Source organism: Ixodes scapularis, unplaced genomic scaffold, assembly GCF_016920785.2.
Source record: "Ixodes scapularis isolate PalLabHiFi unplaced genomic scaffold, ASM1692078v2 ptg000720l_1___fragment_3__unscaffolded, whole genome shotgun sequence".
Taxonomy (NCBI): domain Eukaryota; kingdom Metazoa; phylum Arthropoda; class Arachnida; order Ixodida; family Ixodidae; genus Ixodes; species Ixodes scapularis.
Window position 1 is genome coordinate 823254 of NW_024610028.1, and position 22732 is coordinate 845985.

General features: G+C 46.4%; 1 protein-coding gene across 1 annotated transcript in view; it reads right to left on the bottom strand.

Moving 5' to 3' along the window:
• Nucleotides 1–22732, bottom strand: part of LOC120843768 (techylectin-5B-like) — an 88743-nt gene that overhangs the window by 19796 nt on the left and 46215 nt on the right. The window contains exons 3-4 of the mRNA XM_040215216.1: nucleotides 21547–21652; nucleotides 15614–15784 (exon numbers count right to left, since the gene is read on the bottom strand). Of these exons, the coding sequence (XP_040071150.1) occupies nucleotides 15614–15784; nucleotides 21547–21652 (277 nt within the window). The remainder of the gene's footprint in view (nucleotides 1–15613; nucleotides 15785–21546; nucleotides 21653–22732) is intronic.

The following is a 22732-nucleotide window of genomic DNA, read 5'->3' on the forward strand; positions in this document are numbered from 1 at the left end:
GGCGGCACAGTCCTAGGGATTTACGGGAACGGCTGACATGACTGCGTGGGAAGCGAGTCGAGTAGCCGTTCCCAGAGCCGGGTCGGAGGCGTCTTCGTGGAGCGGGGGCGGAAAGGGTGGTAGGGAGGCCTTGGCGACCCCCCTCATATACATGGAGAGGGTGTTGGCACTGGGGACAATAGGGTTTAATATCTCTAATTGGAAAGGCCCATTGTCAGTGCGCTGGTTTTGAGGTCCTGGCGAGCCAGGACAGTGATGAGTTTGAACAATCCCGTGCGCGGAGCAAGACGTAATTTTCTCAAGGCCCCTAGGGCCCCGCGTATTCTGTCTTGCGGGACAGAAAACTTACCGTGCGCGGTAAGGCACTTGGCGTCGAGGCGCAATAATTGGCGTTGGCCTGACGTGAGCGGCAGCAGCAGCGTGACAGCCCCTGTATCATATTTGCTCTCCAGTGTAAATATATTTACCAAAACCTCCATCACGAATCCTCCGGTTCCTGACTGCCGAGAACTGCAGACCAACCACTGCTTAGCAGAGCGTTCCACGGTCCCCCGGTCCCGATCGAAACTCGAGTGAGACGACGGGGTCCGAAAAAATAACCATCCTCAGGGGAGGAAGATACATTACTGTCATTACGTACGTCACATGCGCGTACAGCAAAGCAACGTTTTCAAAGCACTCGTGAATGTTCGCAACAGCGTAGCATGCATTGGCCAAATCATGGCTAGTGTCACCACTGATGAGGGCGGAGCTACGCGTTATTTTCTTGTTGTCACCACGCAGGTGAGGATCGAAACTTGCGTCTTTTGCCAGTGATGTGACTGAACTTCTTCAGGCAGTACAACTGTCCAGTTTTCTCGAAATCAAAAGGGAGCAGGACATTACCTTTCTCTGAGAATTGTTTTGCTTCACTTATCGTTTTGCCCCCGCTCGCGTCGAATACATTTATGGTGTACCCATTTTCTCAAGCACTCTCGATGGTGCTCCAGAAACCTAACAGGACCCACTTATTTTCTTATCAGCTCCACTTTCTCTCAGGCTGCGTACAACACTTCGTCATCATCTGGGACTCTCAGGCCAGGTGCAGTAAGAGTTTCAACTTTTGGGAATGAACAGCACTGGGCGGGAAAACACTTCGTAGATGGAAGGTCGCACATAGTCAGCTCACAAAGATTTTCAGCACTTCTTATTATTCCAGTGGCCAGTGGCTTTTTCTAAGGCACATACACTTAGCTTGACGGTAGCGCAGTACGTGCCCACGCAAACTTCGGGCAGAGATGTATTCTCCACCCAAGTTGGCCTCAAGGAGTAAAACTTGGTTAGCCCAAAGGCCGTGTCAGGCTGAGCCGCCTTAAACAACCGAAAGGTTTCACGAATAGACCTAATCATAAAACGTTTTGACACATTATTTTTGTCCCTTGGAAATGAGAATAACGTCCTTCTTGTTTGGGCTTTGTTGTGAGCAGTTTAGCTCATCTTTGGTATAGCAGTTCAGTGCCGCCTGAACCTCCTCTGGGCTGAGCCACATTGTTGTGTAGGTGTCAGGAATTGACCACACTCCAAGTGTCTCTTGGTTCTTCCCTGCTTTTTGTATCAGGTGGCGAGTTGCCGAAGGAATCATCTTTTGGATCTCCTGCTGGGAGAGACTCCTGGGGAGCAAGGTCAGCAGATGGCATCGTTCTTGGTACGAATCAGAAGAGTCGAACGCATCTCTGAGGTTGCTGAAGAACTCCAGACAGATGTTGCAGCTTTCTAAGAAGGCTCCAGGCTCCTCCATGACTTCATATGGTGCAGCGAGGCTTGATTGGATTATAAAACCTGTATTGTCGGCTAGAGTTACAAGTGAGTATACTGATCTTGCAAGGTGGCCGCCAATGGAGACTGTCGGCGACCTGTTGGGCTCTAGTCACGGCCTGGACTTGGGTTTCCAGGTCGGAGCTGAGCAGCAATTTATCCCACGGGCCCGGGTGCGCGAGCCTCTGGAGCGATATTGGTGGGGGATCTGTCGGACAGTCCCAGAAGATGTGGTCTACGGTAGCTTTGCCACCGCATTTGCTGCGCTCGGTTTTAAATCTACCTGGGTATGCATGACTTAAGACCGCGGGGTTAGGGTGAGCTTTAGTTTGGAGTTGTCTCCATAGTAGCTCCTATTCTTTGGTTAAGTTCTTATGTGGAGGTGGGAAAGTTAGCCTTTCGAGCCTGTAGTGTTGAGTGATCTCGTGGTAGGTGTTCAGGCCGTCCCTTGTCAATCCGACGTCCGGGTTATCATCCACAGCTCGGCCGATAGATCCTCGAGCTTTATCGTGGGCTGCCTCGTTCTCCGGGTTCGACGAGTGAGCCGGCACCCATACCATGCAATTCCATGTTTTGCCTGTCTTTCGGGTAATTCTTGAGAATTCCCAAGGAGATGGGAGATATGCGGCCCTTGGTGAAATTGCCAATGGCCGCTTTTGAATCACTGACAATCACCCTCGCTTGCGGGTTTGTTAGTGCTAAGGCGATTGCCGCTTCTTCGGCTATTTCGGAAGAGCTTGTAGGTACAGTCGCGTTTGCTACGAGTTGGCCCTCCTCGGTCACCGCGGCTATCGCGTACGCCCTCTTGGGGGTTGGGTAAGCGTCCGCGCCCGCGTACATGAGGTAAGTTTGGCCCTCGACTTTCTTGGCTAGAGCTTGCGCCCGGGGCTTGCATCTGCCCTCGTGGTGGACGGGGTGAATGCTTTTCGGTAATGGTTTTACCGTGATTGTCTTTCTGACGTTGGACGGAATTTTGCGGGTGCCCGCGTTCAGTGGTGCCGCGCTTATTCCCAGTCTTTTTAGGACCGCTCTACCCGCATTGGTGCGAGCGAGCCTGAGCTTTTGCATTCTCTCATGGACCTCAGTCAGCTCGTCTAGCGTGTTATGTAGGCCGAGTTTCAGTAGCTTGTCGGTGGAGGTGTTGATGGGTAGACCTAGGGCTGCCTTGTTGGCCTGCCTAATGTGTCCGATTTTGAGTTTCTCGTGTTGTATAATTGTATATAGGGGAGGGCGTAGGTCATTCTACTGATAACAAAGACCCGCACCAATCGGCATAGATCGTTTTCCTTAACGCCTCTTCTCCTATTCGCTATGCGTCGGATCAGTCTAATGGTCTGGTGGACCGAAACGTTTAGCTTTTCGATGACTTGGCTATTATTTCGGTTCTCTTGGATGATCATTCCAAAAATCCGGATGGAGTTGACTTGTTTAATGACTTTGCCTTGCACATGTACGTTTATTTTGGCTGGCGGAGGGCTGGACTTTTTTTCCTTGGAATGTCTCTTTTAATTAGGAGCTCCGATTTGGGATGAGAATGTTCTAGTCCTACCGCTTTGACGTAGGCTTCTATAGTATCGACTGCCCTTTATAGCGTCCCTTCTATCTCCCCATCATTTACGGTATTGATCCAGAGGGTGATACTGTCTGCATATAAAGTGTGTCTGAGATTTGGGATGGCCTCGAGTTGCTTGGGTAATTCTATGAGTAAAAGATTAAATAGGAACGGCAAGAGTACCGAGCCCTGTGGAGTTCCCCCTACATTTCATGCGAAAGCGATCCGAGATCGTCCCGCCGATCGATATTTCTGCCGTTCTCTCGTTCAGAAACGATCTTACGTAGTTGAAGGTTCAGGATCCTGAATTTAGTCTCGATAAGTTAGTGAGGATGGCTTCATGTGACACGCTGTCAAAAGCCTTGTTTAAGTCCAATCCGAGGATGGCCTCGTGTTCGAGCTTTTGGGGATCACTTCTTCGCTAAGTTGGAACATGACGTCCTGTGTGGACAGGTGGGCTCTAAATCTCAGCATGGAGGGGGGTAGGAGGTTGTTATCCTCCTCATATCCTTGGAGTCTTTTTAGAACCACGTGCTCCTTGAGCTTCCCTAAGCAAGATGTAAGGGAGATGGGTCTTCGGTTTCCGGTTATTAGCTTCTTGCCTGGTTTAGGTATAAAGATGATTCTGGCGTGTTTCCATTCTTGGGGGATTTCACCATCCTGCCCGTACTTGTTGATTAGGTAAGAATTTCTGAAAAACTCAGGGTTCTTAAAATACATCAGGGTGATTTCAGATAAGATCGACCAAAGGGTGGCTGGTCGACATTTTTAAATCAACTGATGTTTTTATATGACATTGTCTAGTGTCTGGTATAAACGAATCCACACTTAGTTTTGACCAGAAAAAAAATTTGGAGACAAGAAAAATCGTAAGGCAGGGAGAGGTGGACAGTTGCAATAACGCGCACTGATGGAGGGGGCAAGTTTGAAAGTGAATAATTAAAACAATAAAATTAGGAGAATTTTAAAACTTTTTACAAACAAACTATGGGTACAACTTGCTTGTAATATAAAGTAATAATATTTATTAAAAATTTATTTTGTTTTCTAAAAATTGCCAAACATTCCTGCTCGAACGACAAATGGCAAACTTTGGAAATCTGTATCTCATGAAATAATTTAATCATTATTACATAACTTGCAGACATTATTTTACTAATATATGGCTATTATTGAAAAAAGAAATAAGGTATCTGAGTGACACAATAGTTACAATATATTTAGGCAAACATGGGAAAAAAATCAAACAAAAGAAAAATTCCAATGCGAATAAAAAAAAACACCACCTTCGATTTTTTTTAAATTTGGGTACCCTGTTATACTCTATTTCGGCATTCATTTCTATTAAAAACATGTTGCATCATTGCACTGTGAAAGAAGAAACAACTCCCCAAAGTAGGGTCCTTTTTCAGAGCCTACACTTAGCAGTGTCCTATACAAGAAGTGACTCTGAGTTCCAGTTTCATGAAACTTGCACAAATCTTTTATATACATTTATTCAGATGAGGTCATTGATAAAAAGAGCGATCGGTCACACAGTAAAAGGGAGGAGAAACTATATACAGCATTTTACATAAGCGTACAAAGTGGTATCATATTAGAGACTAATGATTTGAGAAAACATGATGCAGTGTGATGTTGTACCTTCCGGTATATTTTACATCTAGAGTAAAATAAATAACTTTACTTCCACACACAAAAACAAAGATATAATAGTAAGATATTTAGGTTGGCTGTGTATTTACGATTACAAACAATTTCAGGTGACGGATGCCATAGTGCCTAACTGGAGCAGCTTCGATGCTCTCGGTGTATGAATGAATCGTGGCAAGCCGATATATTTTATCCTGCTCGAGGATAACATTTTGGGATTTTTTTTTTATAGTGATCAGATAAAAATTATTAGTAACCACCAACAAAAACAGTAGGTTAAATACCCCGTGAAGAAAAATCTGATAAATAAGATGTCCCTGCATTCAAAATGAGCAGTCCTTGGGAAATCAAATTCGGCACTTTACGCTAAGGTTTTCCTCGCGGTACCCATTTAATAAAGTTGCTTCCAAGCAGATCCGACTGTCCGTGCTACATATACGTCACAGGTCCCTTCTGTTGATGACTTGCTGAGCCGCCACGCGTGCCAAGACTGAATGCCAGGGAAGGCGCGCACCGTCAGCCACTCTTCTTTTTTTTGTTCACGATACCGAACAACCTCATTTTCGTCCAGATATACAAGATGCACGCCTTTCAGTTTCTTTGATAGAACGCTCACCATTGTCCTCGCCGTCTGAATTGCGCTTACTGAACGTTCCCTCAGGTTGTTCAGCGTGGCCTGGTGCTTCACGAGTCCGCCAACTCCGTCACATGCATTTTTCCCATGTCCAGATGCAGAAAATAACCACTGGGCTTGTGGGCAATCGTCCTTTGCAAATTGGTGAAGCTGGTAGCGATTCTTGAAATGACTGGCGGCGCCGTCACTTACGTACGTCACGTACAAGTATACCGCAACGTTGTCTTCAACCCACTCCTTCACTTTTTCTAGAGCCAAGCAAGCGTGAGCGGCGTTGTGACACAGGTCCTCACTGATGATGGCAAAGCTGTTTGTAGATTTTCTTGTCGTCACTACACATGTAAATATCGAAACTTGTTTTTTTTTCCAGTGATATGCTTGCACTTCGTCAGGAAGCACGATGGTCCAGTTTTCAGCAAAGTCAAAATGAAAGACAATGCTCCCGCGTTGCATGCACTGTTTTTCATCGTAGATCGCTTTACCTTGCGTTTGCCGGATATGGTTGTGAAGTACCCAACTTCCAACCGTCACTTGGATGACTTTTAGGAAAGTCTCAGGTTCCAAAGTTTTTTTCACAAGGTCGCCGGACTCCCGTGTTGCAAGCACAATCTCTTCATCCTCCGGGATATCAAGTTCCTGGAGTGTAAGAAACTGGCCTTTTGGGCAGTGATCACAGTCTCCTTGAAGGCACAGTTCTGTTGCTGGGTCGCACAGAAATGCTGAGTTCATTTCACCAGTGTTGAATGTTGAGCCTGTAACGTTCTCTAGAGCGGCAATACAAAGATAATAATTGGCGCAGCGCACACAAACGCACACTTCCTGGTGTGGAATACATTGGACCCATCTAGGGCGCAACGAATAAAATTTCGTTAGCCCAATGCCGGAATCGGGAGGCTTGTCTTTGTATATACGGAAGGCCTCTCGTATTGAGCGTGTCATGAAGCGCTTTGGCACGAACGTTTTCTCTCCGTTGAGCATGACAGAGATGACGTCCTTCTGGTTGGGACTTTGGCGCGAACATTGTAGCTCGTCTTTCGTGAAGTACTCTAGGGCAGCAGACAGGTTCTCAGGGCTCACCTTGCACCTCGTGTAAGGATCCGGCTCATACCACACGCCATGCTTTTCCTTGAGTTTTCGGGATTTACTGATGAGGTACATTGAGGCCTGTGGAATCATCTTTTGAACCTCATTCTTCGTCAGTGTTGACGGCAGGAGTGTAAGCAGTTGACAACGTTCCCGGAGAGAGGTGGCGGTTTCAATGGCCTGCCGAAAGTTGTCCACCCACCCAGTGCATGTGGAGCATGTTGGTTCGGACGACCCCGATGGTGCGTCCCTCTCGTACGCAATACGTAGCCTTGAGCGTATATTCTTGACAGCAACCTGCTCCAGTTCTGTCTGCTTTCTCTTGACATAGGCAGGCCTGTCCCGACTTCTTACGACGCTTGGTTGTCTCAGCGGCGACACATCTGTAGGTAGTATGCTGCGATTTAGATCTTCAATTGCTTCTTCAGCTGGCACAAATATGTCAGGGCACTGCTCTGAGCTTCGCATCGAGATCTCCTTAGTGATGTGCATGAAGCAATGGTAGCACAGGTAGTCCGTCGCACTCACTTTGGTGGAACAGTCAGGCGGAAGAATTTGCTTCAACGAGTTTAGGTCGAACTCGCCAACACTTCGAAAATTCCGCTGCTTTGGTATAGTCTTTTTGTGTTTGCAAAAGTAATCTGCACAAAACACTCGTTCGCAGCTCCAGGACGTCTTCATAATGTATACATAAATAATAGAAATTAAACCCCAACTGATGGCATATAATTGCCAAGTGAAAGAACTACTGGGTGCACAAGTGACAAGTCCGAGGCTGAGGAGCTCACTCACTGCAAACGTACATTTGAAAAGAGAGGTCACAACTGAGGCTGTCGGCAAAGCTTGATCCACGTCAAAGGAAGAAAGAGGGAAAGTCTCCGGACAAAAAATTGTGGTCAGCGGCCTTCGAAAAAGACTTTCCGGAATCGCACTGTCGTCCCTCCACGCGCTGATATGAAAGCACCCGAGCTTCTACCACGTGGTCCATGACACAGCCTGAGCCATGTCGGCGACCGGTTCGCGAGGGGTTGGCGGTGGGGTTACGTTGATGGTCACTCGGATTAGCCCTTGCTGTACTGAGCTACCGCCTGCAGTGCCTTATCGCCGGCTGGTGTCAACAACGAGAACACACACACCCTGTCTACACCAAAACTACAAGCGTTCACCGCACACGCGTCGCCGCCGCTTTTAAGCTTTTGTGAAATTGCTTTCTTTTGCCGCGGAGAACCGCCTTATCTTAACTACGCGCCTGAAATCCTTCCAGGCGGGCGTACACAATATCAAGCGTTTCGAGAAATGCCCGTGGAGTAGAACTATGGGAAAATTCGGAGCCCGCGATGTCGATATCGTCGCCGTTGTGTTAGTACGCCGTCGCGTACTGCAGTCCCCCGTTGGGGGAGGGGGGGGGGGGGCGGTCTTACTACGATAACATGGCGACAGCGTTTACACTCTATGTATTTACGCGAGGCTCGAGTATTTGGGGATAATGCTGCCGGTTGGTGTGCCCCTTTGTGCCTGATATTATCGCCCGTGACGCCAGCGAGTGAGATGGCGACAGGCATGACTGCTCAGTAAACAGGCGTCGGCGGCCATGTTTTGCTGGTTGAAGCGAACCCCCTTGTCCTTGACAGCGAGCGGGGAAATGCGAAAAAAAGATTGTATCGGCCGTTTTGCCAGAACTAGCGACGAGTGTCGTCTGCGGTTTCCGGCAACTATTTTGCCATAATCGTGAGCTTAGCGAGGAAATGATTTTTGCTAGCCACAGAACACTACCACGCAGAAAGGGAGTGCTTGAACATGTTTTTGTTCTGGATATATATCAGGGATATATATGAGAGAGAGAGAGAGAGAGAGATGAAGGTAGAGCGGAAGAGGGAATAGCATATAGTGTCGCAGGAATATAAAGTAAACAAAGTTCCTAGTGGCCGATGGCTGCGTGATCTTTTCTCGGATCACTAGTCCGTAATATGATACCTCTTTGTACACAGTAGTTTCTCCTTAATTTAAGTGTGTGAACGATTTCTTTAGTTATCATTGGCCTCATCTGAATAAAAATATATAAAAGATGTGTGTTGGTTTCATGAAACTGGAACTCAGAGTCAGTTCTTGTATAAAACACTGCTAAGTGTAGGCTTTGAAAAAGGACCCTACCTTGGGGAGTTGTATCTTCTTTCTCAATAAAATGATGCAACATGTTTTTAATGGAAATGAATGCCGAAATAGAGTATAACAGGTTACCTAAATTAAAAAAAATCGAGGGTGGTGTTTTTTTTTTATTCGCATCGGATTTTTCTTTGTTTGATTTTTTTTCCATGTTTGACTAAATATATCCTAACTATTGTATCACACAGATACCTTAGTTATTTTTTAAATATTAGCTATATATTAGTAGAATAATATCTGCAAATTATATCATAATGATTAAATTATTTCATGAGATACAGACCTCCAAAGTTTGCCATTTGTCGTTCGAGCAGGCATGTTTGTCAATTTTTAGAAAAATAAATAAATTTTAAATAAATATGATTACTTTATATTACAAGCAAGCTATACCCATAGTTTGCGCCTAAAACGTATTAGAGTTCTCCTAATGTTATCGCTTTAGTTATTCACTCTCAAACGGGCCCCCTCCATCAGTGCGCGTTAATGCAACTGTCCACCACCTCATGCCTTACGATTTTGCCTGTCCCCAAGTATTTTTTCTAGTCAAAACTAAGTTTGGATTCGTTCATACCAGACACTAGACAATAACATATAAAAACATCAGTTGATTTGAAAATGTCGACTAGCCATCCTTTGGTCGATCTTATCTGAAATCACCCATCAACAACGCGAATACAGGCTTATCATGAAGTATAAACAAGAATATCCTGTGAAATATAGCTTCCTGCTAAGCTTGGCATCCCTCAGAAAAAGACAGCTTACACATTCGACTCACCACTCAGATTTATGAATGGTTGATACATCGCGGAAAGATTAAGGCCTTCTGATGATTAGAAATACACTTCCAACATTACTAAACACTTTCATAAATTCGAATGTTGATATTGTTGCGTTGTTCTGGGACCAAGCAAGGAGACGTCCGTTTGCGGTTTGACTTTTTAATTCCAAACTGACCGCCACCGGCGCGAGCCCCTCGCTCGTGCTCGTGGCGCCGAGACAGCCCGTCGTCTTCTTCCTCGTAGCAATATAATATCTTCTAGCCCTCGTGAGTTACGGGACTATCTACTTTTGATAAAATATGTTGTTGTTTATCATTTGTCTTGTTCTAATGCGGAATTTTCTTGAGCAAATTTTTTCATTGTTGATTTTATGTTTAGTTGGTGGCCTGTTAGTCATCTTCTTTTTGTTTCGCCACGATAGCGTTTTGTGGTTGTTTCCGTTGATTTTGCTGTTACTTTTTTCTCGCTTGTATGAAACTTCGCCCCCGCTGTGTACCTGTTGAGGGGGCTGGAGACGCTTCGAGCTGCTTTGTCAGCTTTTTTCTCCAGCTCCCACCATATGTGATGTGGTGAATAAAGTTGTTATTATTTGTTATTTTAAGTTAGGTCCATCACTAACGTAAGGTCTAGATTTCTCAACATCTTGTTTGTGACGCCGTCAGGTCCCGCGGCTGATGTTGTTTTGAGTTGGCTCATGGCTTACCATACTTCCGCTGTGCTAAATTCCTGGTCTAATTCTGGGTTTGGCTCACCCTCGTACCAGGGAAGTGGGTCGGTGGATCGCATGGTGTTTAGGTATCTATCCTCGAGTTTTTTTTATTAAGTCTTCTGTGTTGCCTGCATGTTGGTGTACTATATCAGCGAGTCTATTGCGTTGAGCCGTTTTGGTCTGTGTGGGGTCAAGTGAGTGTGGTAGCAGAAGCCACTTATTTTTCTTACCCAGATGCCCGTTCACGCTGTCGCATGCCTGTCCCGACTGCTGTCTTTCGAGCTCGAACGCGTACGCTTCTATTTTCCTTTCTAGCTGTGTTACCCTCTTTCTGAGGGTGTGCAGGGGCGGATTTAGAGGGGGGGTCCGGATGTCCTGACCCCCCTCTTGATTTCTGCATATGTAAAATTTAGGGCGTGAAACGAGGGAGAGGGGGAGGGGTTTCCTGAACATATGGTGCGCTGACCAACACCTGACCCCCCCTCAGGAAATTCCTGCATCCGCCCCTGAGGGTGCGAATATGTTTTTGCTTTTTCCCCCCAAGTTGTAAGCTAATGTGGGCTTCCCACATGTGTTTCAATTTAGGGTCGGTCGTGTGTCGCGAGGTTTTTGGCTCTGTTTCTTCTGTGGTGGCTGTTACGTCTTCTTTCAGGGTGGGGGTCCACTCGTTCAGGTTGCCGATATCCTTTGGAGCGGTCTTGTTCCTAATTTCTGCGGGAGTTGTCCCGATCCGTTAGTCTCGATTGTAACGGGTTGTGTTTGAACGGGGCCGTCTGGAAGATCGTTTCCACTATATAGTAGTCACTTCCCAACGTGAGGCCCGTATTTGTCCACGTGGCTTAGTCAATGGTTTTACTCAGGGCAAGATCGGGGGCCGTGTCCCTGCTGACGCTATTGCCGATCCTAGTAGGCTCTTTGACATCGTTAAGGATCGTCATGCCTTCGTCTTGTGTAGATTGCCATAGCGCCGTTCCTTTGATATGCGCTTTCTGGTAGCCCCAGGCAGGGTGGTGCGCGTTGAAATCGCCTACCACTACGAGTTGAGATTTCCCTGCAAGTTTTACGGCCTTAGGGATAATGCGGGAGGTTGCTTTTGTTCTGTCCTTGGGTAAACTGTAGACATTAAGAATGTAGACGTTTCCATCTCCTCTCTTACTCGACGGGATTTCCACTAGCGTGTATTGGACCTTTGTGTCCTCGATTTCGTGTTGTATGGCCGCGATGTTGCGTTGAACGATAGTCGAAGGTGACCGAGATTGGCTTTTTCGGGTCTGTGTTCAGGGGAATGAAAGACGTGTAACCCGTTAATTGGATCGGGTGACTGGCTTCTTGTAAAGCTATAACATACGTTTTTTTTGGATAGTTCCTGAGTATGGAGCTGCAGGTTGCCACGTTTGTTTTTGTATCCCCTGCAGTTTTTTCACTGCCTGACCTTAATCTCATGAGGTCGAGGGGCCATATTGAGTTGTTTGTGGGGGGTTACATGGTAGTTGCTGCACAAGCATTTGCACGGTCGCTTCTAGGGCCGCGAGGCGGTCAAGTGCCGTGAGGCGTTGTAGGATTTGTTGGAGGTTCTCTCCAACTAGTCTGAGACTGTCTTTGATTTCTTGGTTGTCTTTCTCAAGTGGATCGAACCTTTTGTTTTTGCGCATAGGTGCCTGACAGGTGACGGTGGTTATTGGTTTGGGCTGCGGCTCACCGTCTGGGGATGCCTTGGCTGCTTGTTTAGCGTTAGCGTCTAGGTCTGTCCAGGCCCGTCTCTTTAGAGTTCCGCGGTTAGCGTCCGCATCCATCGCATTGTTGGTTGCGATTTGCGTAGGAGTAGGTGGAGCCGATCTCGCGGCTGCCGGTTTGTTCGGGGTAGAATTGGGACCTGTTTTGACGAACTTTTCAAGCTCATCTAGTCGCCTACGGAGTGCAGCATTTTCCTCTTTCAGCTTTCTAGTTTGCTCCAGAAACTCGCGCTCCCCAACGTTCGCTTGGGAGACCCTGGATGTCCAGCTCACCTGTTTGTCGGCGTTCTGGGTGGTGCTGTTGCCTCTCGAGAAGGGAGGTTTCTTGCGCTCGTTGCTCTTGCTTCTCGAGCTATTTCTTCCGCGATCGTACAGGGGTGGGTAGGAAGTAGACCTGGCCCTCGACGGACTTTCGCTGCGGCGTAGGCGCGTCGATGGTTGTCTGGATCTTGAGCGCCACCCGGGGTTGTCGTCGTCTTCCGACGAGAGTAGGAAGCACTGAAATCCAGTCGGAGGCCTCTTGTCCTGGAGTTTTCTGGGTTTCTCGACGAAACGGTGCTTGCAGTTGCGGCTTCGTGTAACGTGCGGACGTTCGCAGATGATGCACTTTGCTTCGCAGCTTGGGGCTCAACCTCCTCCGTTGGCGGGTACTCCTTTCCGTAGCGATGGCAGCGTTGGCTTTTCGGTCGGTAGCACATGTCGGCTCGGTGTCCGACCTTGCGACAGTTGAGACATGTTCCGACATGCCGGCTTGAAATATCATTTCATTCGGCGGTTTGGTGCCCTCGAAGGTGATGACGGCCGCTCTGGGCGTCCCATGCGGCGTGCGTTGACGATGGGGAGTTCTGGATTTTCTGTGATGCAGTAATGGAGATCTCCGACGGGAGTCTCGTTGCCGAGGGCTCCGAAAATCACCACTCTTACAGATTGTTCGGACGTGGGGAAGTACGCCGTGACTGGGTAGTCTTGGTTGTCTATTGCGAACCCTGGCAGGCTCCGATAGGCGTCTGCTCGTTCTTTCACAGGAGTGCTGATCGTGAAAATGTTGTTGCAGGGGTTGACCCGCAATATGTCCTTCGCGAAGGTTTCTTGAGGCGGGAAGTTGAGCTGCTCGCAGATCGCTTTGAGCAACTGTCCCGTGGTAGTCGTGCGAAGGTTTAAGCTACTCGGCCTGACTACGACCTTGCGGTCGTCTTCCGGTAGGCGTGGGAGGGGTGGTCTTCTACGTCTGGTTCACGGTTTGTTATGATTAGTGACAAGTGAGAACCTGCCTGTCTGTTGAGCAGGCCGGGCGGTGGTCAATCCGGCCTGCGGTTGCGTTAAACATAGCCGCTCTGCTTTTTTCAGGATCCGGGTTTGGCGTGCTCTTTCATTTTTTCCGCTGATGATAATACATCCCTCTTCGGAGAGGACTGCGGGGGTGATCGTCTCGCCTTCCACGGCGTATTCCATCCTGGCAGCAGCTCTGGTAGCCCGGGGGCACGGCGGCGGTCCTCAGGCAAAATTATGGCCTCCGCCGCCGGGATGGGGTGCCTGCTTCGGAGTTTTCAGGCTCCATGGCGACGCAGAATGGGGGGCCAGGGCGTGCCTCGCGCTAGGCTAGGTGGTGGGCCTGCTGCGCCGAGCGCCGGCTCCATGGTTATGTTAGGATCACGTTCTCGTTTTCCGGAGTTCGCGGAGCTCGGGGAAGTCGACTGCACTCGTCGGGGGTTGAAACAAGACTCACCCAGTGATGCTTCACGAAATTTTCTTAACGAGAATGGTCTCAATCTCCCTCTTCTTCTGCTTTGCGTAGGGCTTCCGACAATGCGATTTCAACTCAGTCTGTGGTTTCAGATGTGATACTCAATGAATCTGTTGAGATCCTCGACGGCTGCTTCCTGAGGAACAAAATTTTTGTCAGGCTCAGATGTCTCTGGATATTCTTTGGTGAGTCGCTTGAAGCGGCAGAAGCAGTCCTGAGCCAAAACGCCGTCATCTCGAATGGAGTGAACTGCTTCTGTCATATGCTTCTTTAACACAGCGATGTCCAAATCCTTCACACTACAAAAGTTTCTTCGATATTCACTTTTTTTTCCTGTGCCTCTTGAGATAGGGCAGAACACTCGCTTTAAGCTGTACGATTCAGCCATCGAAACGCGGGGAGTGCAGTATGCAATATTCATGGACGATGCTCATGAAGCATCTGCCGGATGGTCCACGAGAGAGGCAAGTAAAAGTAAACATTATCTTTGGAGTCCATATCACTGCTATTACTTTCAAACAATCGGTACGCTTTCCTCCAGTGTTTGTCTTCTCTTCGCGTCTCACGGTCTACCGTGGCGGCGGCTCCAATGCTGTAAAGAGGCGCGCCGGTTTTCGCCACACCATATCATGTTACCGTCAGGCAAAAGTCTGAGATAAACATGTGCTAAGCGGAGCCGCCTTCCTATACGTGGCGTACAAGAGACCCTAGACGTCGGCTATTGAAAACGGGCCATACGAAGCATGCGACATGAGAGTGCCTCTCGATCGCTCTGGACCGCGCGCAGTTTCTGTGACTCTTATACAAACACGCATTAAGAATTCTCACTTTAAATCCGCCGTCCGCCTCTGTGCCGTTAATTTGTTTTTTTCTGAATAACCTCGAGTATTTTTACACTCTGTAAAGATACTGAATTTGTTTTCTATGGTTAACTACACGCCCCATTCATGGTGCTGCGGTAGCCTGAAGTGTGTCATATTTCTAGCTTTATAACTTCAAATGCACACAAATAATGCAAACATATTCTTGCGAATTTTGTTAGTATCTATCATTGGCCTTAATGTGGAAGAGTTTAAAAATATCACAGATGGCTTTTTTAAATCGAGCTTTAAAATAACTCCTAATTAATAAAATGGACCCATTTGAACACTCCTCATAACTTTCTTCCACTACCCATGACAACAATATTTAGCGCCAATATTAAAAAGACACAGGACAATACGCTGGCAAAGTTTGATGGTTCTAGTATTTATAGATGCGGAGAAAACAAACAAAAAATTCAGAATTTTTGCGGAATGTGTCGTGTTTGCGATTTATCTCTGGAAATTAACACATTTGAGTCAATCCATCTTATACGTAGTTTGTGAGTAAATATTTCTAAAGCCGTAGCAACAAAAGCTTTTTTTTTTTGTTTGGGGGGAGGGGGGGGGGGGGGGGGCGTGGGGGAGAGCTGCTCAAAAAACCAACTTCGCGGAATTCGCGGAAGCGCTTCGCAGTGAGAGTGCTTCTAATTCATTTTTCTCCAAAAAGACAAACATATTTTTTGCAAAACAAGTTTCCGTTTTGTTCTGATTGGCATTGGCTCTACAAAATATATTTTTTTAGAAAAATTTGAAGTGGTCACTGGACATGGTCGGCCGAACTTATCTGAAAACACCCAGTTCGTCTTCAATTTCGTGTAAATATCAGCTCATAAAACTTCCAGCAATCACCGACTAACGCAACGCGGTAGGCGGAGCTAAAGTTATAGTTAATGCGCCGATACCTACCATCAGGCCCCTTATACTCGCCAACAGACAGCTTGTAATTCTCCGCTTTGGAACCAACTTCAAAATGATCATACTCGGCAAGGATGTTCTTTTTATCTTTTCTCTCTAGTTCAATCCTGAGAACTTGTTTTTTCCTTGGAAAGGCCGTAAGAAGGTGAAGATTCTCGTTCCCTTTAATGGAAGGCACATAATACGTTTAGGAATAGCACACGAACACCTTTTTCAAAGTTGACACGAACTCACCAACGTGTTTTGTTATACTATTATAGGACTATAGTAGGACTGTAGTAAACTCTTTTAGGCCTCCTAAAATCGGGAGAAATGAGCATAACGTTTTAAATTTAAAAGCGTGCCATTTTTCGTAAACACTCGCCGGATTCCTTAATCTGCGTAGACCATACTTCGTTTTGTCTTAATCCAGGCGGAGCCGACGCTTGGAGCTGATGGATCAATCAAAAAGCGTCAAAAGTGCACCATTATGAAGTTCGCCATGTTTTTGTACGTCTTCTATCGTCACTTATCCAATAAAACAAAAAAGGCCCAGTGACTTGCACTTTCGACGGTGCTTGATTTGTCCCATTAGCTCATATCGTCGACTGCGTCTGGAATCAAACTGAAACCAAGTATAAAAGCACAGATTAAACCAAGCTAAATATAGTGAAATCAGATAAATAAGTGTTTCACTAGAAAAAAAGCCAGTGACTTCTTTTAATCACGAAATTATATAATCATATGTTCGAATGGCGGAGGTGAACCATTATAGCTTTATAATTGTCTATTAGATGAGCAAGATTCAATGCTTGCCAAAGAAGATAATTGTGGGAGCTTACATTTAATGGAAAGTATAATTGCTAATCGTAAATTAAGTAAGCACATATAGACGCTGTAAACATGCGCCATATTACAGCCGCCATTGCTGACCTTCTCTTCTTACCGAGATACCGAGGAACTGAAACGGGCGTTGACGAGCATCTAAAAAGGCCAATGCTGGGGAAAATGACACAATTAAATCTAAAATGGCAATAACCCGTCCTGCTAAGGTAATGATGGAATTAAGTAAATGGAATAAGAGGAAACAAAAATTGAAGGTCCGTTATGATGGGTCCTTAAAAGCGTATATAGAACAGCCACTGCTTCAGCTTACAGCATTTTTACTGTCTGTCTTTTTTTTGTGTGTTGATATGTTTTTCGTTAGTGCAAAAATACTTTTTCGTCCGTGCAAAAATACATTTTCGTGTAACGCAAAAATACGTTGTTGTTGCTGTTGTTGTTTTGTTTTGGTTATCGTTTGTTTGCTTGTTGTTGTCTTCTTTGTTTCTTTTTTGTTTTTTTGCTTTGAGGGGAGGGAGGGGAGGGGTTTAAGGTAATTCTTATTGTTTATTCATGACTGGATGGAAAGCGCCGAATACACAAGAACGAAGAAGTGGACAGAGACGAAGCGCGGTTATTCATATGAGAGAGAAATCCCTCCTTTTGCTCCCAGAGGTGCTCATCACGTGGTAATAACATCAGGCCTTTCCGCGGAGATTCCCTGACGTAAAGAGAGAGAGAGAGAGATGAAACTTTATTAGGCCCAAAGAATATAGCAGGTGGCCTCAGTCCAGGCCCCCTCTGGTGGCGTACTCCAGAGAGGGCTGGATGTACGCAGCCAGGTAAATTTGGTCCGACAATGTGGTGGCCGTAGTCAGCCACTCGGGGTTGGGGGGAAAGACAGGGAGGTGGGGTTAGGCAGGGGTGGGGTAAGGGGATGGCAAATCCATAAGATGTGATGGGTATTTGGGCGGTCGCCACAGTGGATGCAGGGGGGAGGATCCTCAGGGAGTAGACCTCGTAGAAGGTGGATGCGGGCTGGGGTGGGAAGAGTGTTACTTTGGCGTCGCCGAGGATGGTGCTTTGGTGGCGTGTGAGGTGAGGGTGAAGGGGGGGAATGACTCGACGGGCTTGTCTCTATTACTCGAGGGAAGGTAAGGCCACGGGAGACGTCTGGGCAAATCTGGGGATGTCGGGTACCCTGTGAAGCGTTTCGCGGGCGAGCAGGTGTGCTTTCTCGTTGCCCGGCATGTCCACATGACCTGTGATCCAGACAACCTCAACGGGTGATAGTAGGTCGCGTTCTATTTGTTCTGCGATGGCAAGTGGAAGCGAGTTGTGTATGAGTACCCCTGACGTAGGCATCACCGGGGAAAGTGGGAGCTTTTGCTCGGGCTGCACAAACTGCTTTGGCGGGGGATTCTACGCAATTGGGAGTATTTTGTCCGCGTGGCTGACAGCTTTACAGATCGTGCTCTGCGCAATACCGGAGGTGGCATGGGGATCGCCTAACTTGTTGTGGCTTGCGCAGCTAGTTCTTCGGCTCGTTGAACGTTATTCTGCGCTTACACGAAAAAGTTCTCGATATTCATGAATGTCGTTTTCAAGCAGCTTTTTCCACACCTAATGTTGGTCTCCACGTTCTTTGTGTTTCATCCAATTTTCCACCCAACATCTTTTCTTTTGCAGGAAGCAGGTCGTCGTCTTCAGTATCTAACAATCTGCGGCCAGAATCACCTACCGCCGCTTAATGTACGCATCCATTTTTCTACACTCGTCCGCGCACATCGAGCCTTGTTGTCGAGAGTGCACCCGCTAAATTCGCCCCCTAACACTGACATTCCTCTCGGCACCCTGCCATCTGTGTACATGCTGGAGCGGGGGAGGGATTCCCGCTAGTTCCTTCAACCGCAGACGTCAAGCACACCTCCCCCCAAAGGGGCTACCCCGTTTGAATGCCCCTTACAGAGAGGTGTAACATCACTTAGAGATGTCGCGTGACGGACCTTTAACGTTTCATACTCAATTTAGCGGGATAGCTTACCACATGACGTTACCAGATCATGTGACACCACGGTGTCATGTGACACACTGACACATCTGTAGGTGTTTTTCGTTTACAGGAGTTTGGCGGGATCCTACGCATGTTAATGCGCTTGCATTAGAACACTCGTTTTAACGAAAACTCACCGGTTTCAGTCCGTGCGTCCGTTTCTCAGCGCCATGCATGACGTCGCGAGGAGAATGGGGTGATGATGAGGTATCGTGAAAAGAGTCAAAGTACAGGCTAGCTGGTGGAAGTCAACCATTTCGTCGTTTACCCTGAGACTGGGTTTTTTTTTTTTTTTTTTTTAAGAGCAGAAGTAACAGAAAAAACAGACAGGTCTCAAACTCAGCTACACGTTTATTTCAACAACTTCCTCTTATATAGTTCGTTCTCGTCGTCAACAACCAATCACATACGACTTGTCCTTTGCACCGTGACTTTACAGGTTCCACTCTATCACAAAAGAAGCGGACACTCCCAACGTTTCCAAGTGAAAAGGTTCTAGCAGAAGATATGCCTCACAAAGCTTCAAGCAACTCTTTTGTGTCCTCACAATAAACAGGACAACAGCCCACAACAACATCCCACTCAGAACTGGTCACCTCCAAAATTGTAGAAAACAGACAATACACACCAGTACACACCACAGACAATACACACCAAAGAAGCCTTTCAGGATGACTAAAAAAAAAGAAAAACACTTAAAACCGTAAAAATTGCTTGCAGCGGTTCCCTATTTGCATAGAAGGTTGACTAATGCAATTTCCCAACGATCTAATCCTATTTGTTTCTCTTACCACCCTTTTAACATCGTTGCTTTCCTTAACAACTACATCCGTTCCAGACCAATCCGTTGTGCAGTTTCTACACTCCGCCAGATGCTTAGCCAACTCCGAATTTGCTGCATTATTTTTAACATTCCTTTTGTGTTCTGTTAAACGATCGTTCAAACACCGAGAGGTTTGGCCTACATACTTAAAACCACACGCCAAAGGAACCTCATACACCACGCCTACGCTACACGGGACCGACTTTTCCCTATGCGCCTTCTGACAGCCCCTCTGAACCGTTTCAAAAGGTGTCAATCTATCTAACCTAAAATCCGTGCTGAATACGACATCCACGCCATATTTTTTTGCACATGCTCTAAAATTGTGGGACACCTCGTGAAAATACGGAACCACAGCGTACCTATTGCTGATTTCTTGCGTCTTCCCCTTTTTCTCCCTGCACTGTAGGGCAATCTGCCTTTTGATGTACTCTTCTCCATATCCTGCCATTACCAGTCTTTCCCACTGGTTTTTTAGTGCCTCCGGTCCGAAATGCATGCATGATCTCACCAAAGCATTACTAATCAAAGATCTGACTACCCCGGCTTTTACATTTTTCGAGTGACAACTACTCTTTGACAGAACCGGTTTTGGGTTTTCCTTCCCATACTCCCAACAAAGACCTCGTTCCAAATGTAAACGCAGGTCGAGAAATTGCAGGACCTCGCCCCTTGGCCTCTCTAACGTGAATCTCAACTCTGGCGCCGCTGACCTTACTACTTGTTCTAAACCTTGGTCCAATCCTTCCTGAACAGAGCAAACTAAAATATCATCCACAAATCTTTCACAAAACACTTTGGAGACAACTCTTCTACCTTGTCATACACTTGCTGGTCCACCGTGTTTAAGTAAATTTACGCTAACAAAGGCGCTACAGACGAACCTATACAGACTCCCTCTTTTCGCACAAAATTGCGACCTTCGTATTCCAATACCGTTGACTTTATATGAAGGTCTAGCACCGAAAGAAAACTATCAACCGCTATTCAAAAAAAAAAAAAAAAATATGGCGTGGATGTTGTATTCAGCACGGATTTTAGGTTAGATAGATTCACACCTTTTGAAACGGTTCAGAGGGGCTGTCAGAAGGCGCATAGGGAAAAGTCTGTGCCGTGTAGCGTAGGCGTGGTGTATGAGGTTCCTTTGGCGTGTGGTTTTAAGTATGTAGGCCAAACCTCTCGGTGTTTGAACGATCGTTTAACAGAACACAAAAGGAATGTTAAAAATAATGCAGCAAATTCGGAGTTGGCTAAGCATCTGGCGGAGTGTAGAAACTGCACAACGGATTGGTCTGGAACGGATGTAGTTGTTAAGGAAAGCAACGATGTTAAAAGGGTGGTAAGAGAAACAATTAGGATTAGATCGTTGGGAAATTGCATTAGTCAACCTTCCATGCAAATAGGGAACCGCTGCAAGCAATTTTTATGGTTTTAAGTGTTTTTCTTTTTTTTAGTCATCCTGAAAGGCTTCTTTGTTGTGTATTGTCTGTGGTGTATACTGGTGTGTATTGTCTGTTTTCTACAATTTTGGAGGTGACCAGTTTTGAGTGGGATGTTGTTGTGGGCTGTTGTCCTGTTTTTTGTGAGGACACAAAAGAGTTGCTTGAAGCTTTGTGAGGCATATCTTCTGCTAAAACCTTTTCACTTGGAAACGTTGGGAGTGTCCGCTTCTTTTGTGATAGAGTGGAACCTGTAAAGTCACGGTGCAAAGGACAAGTCGTATGTGATTGGTTGTTGACGACGAGAACGAACTATATAAGAGGAAGTTGTTGAAATAAACGTGTAGCTGAGTTTGAGACCTGTCTGTTTTTTCTGTTACTTCTGCTCTTCAAAAAAAAACCCAGTCTCAGGGTAAACGACGAAATGGTTGAGGTATCGTCTCGGCGGCGGGGAGAGAGGAAGAGGGTGACGCGTGCTGACGTCAGCACTTCGGACCAATACGAGCGTAGCACAGCTGGCGCGGAGCCAGAGACGAGCAGGCGGCGCACCGCTTTAGAATTTGGCCCAGCTTAGCTGCCGCTTCGGCGACGGATGTGGTTCTTTCCACGAGTGATATGGCTGACCGTATCCAAGACGACGACAGAAGAAAGCCAAGGCCACGCGTCCATTAAATTGAATCTGATGGAAATGCTACCGCATTTTCATCGCATGAATCCCATTGTTCGTCAAACCAATTTTTTTCTTTATCATTTGATGCTTGCTCTTTCTGAAAATCAAAAACTCAAGAGTTCATATAATTATACTTGCCTATCCAGTATGAAGCCGAGGCATCTCCAAAATGATGCTCGTACTCATTTTTCCTTTTTTCGAATAGTTTCTTGTCGTTTTCGCGTGGGCCCCGACGTTGAATCACCTGGAAGTCGAATGAAGAGTAAGCACGAAGTAAAGCATGCTTCCGGATCCTTTAGACTCAAGAAAAAATAATTTTGAGATCTATCCCTCGAAATACTTGTTTTTCTTCGGCACAGTTTCGGAAAACGCGCAGTCATGTTGAAGTCGCCTGACAATAACGGGTTTGGTGTCCGAAAGTCCGTCTTGACATATGCTTATGGTCCCGAACGACACAGCGTGGGGCAATTAACCTGCAGGTCGAAGCGATTCAAGGCTCATGAAAAATCAGCGCGCTTGTAGCATTCGTGCCTGAACTGCATGATACTGGGTGTTTTTTTATTAATAGTTATTTATTATTGCGTGCCCGCTAAACTTTATCCATTGTCGCCCCCCCCCCCCCCTCCCCCTTGAAAGCGCCCCTCCCCCCTCTCCGAACTTTCCGAAACATCCTAGGCCTCGACGGGTTTGGGATTTATACATAGATATAATTTCAGGTTCTCCTGCCGACAAGAAATGTCGAGCGACGGAACCCTGTTCATTGTGGCATTTGTTGTTCTCGCAGAATTTTCTACTGGCCTGTGTGTTTTGCAACATGTCTTATTTTCTACGCCATTTCCGTTCATAATGCTCTTCTTTTCGCTTTTCAAAACGGCATTTTTATTGTTTAAAGGAGTCGTGCAACGATTTTGACGTTGAAAAAATTGTCATCTTCCACTTTTGATATTGTTCACCTTGTCACAAATGACAGAAAACACACCTCTTTTCATCGAAATGTTGCGATTCCGCCGCATAATAGCAAGGCAAAACTTAAAATATTCCCCGACCTACAGCCGCGAGCGGCGGCCATGAGAAACACGCGGCGTGACGTCAATGGGGAATCTTGTAGAAAGATAGCAAGTTGTGCGAATACCTGCTCGATAAAAGGTAACTTTTCTATAAATCTTGTCGTTCCAACATAAATATAAAGGCGTTAAAAACCTGTTATCATTGACAAAACTTTTATTATACGGAGTTTTAATGGCACCATCTATCCTAGGTCTACAAAACCGTCATCTCTATCTGCTACCGCTAACAGCCGCCAGAAGCCGAAGGGGGAGGGGGA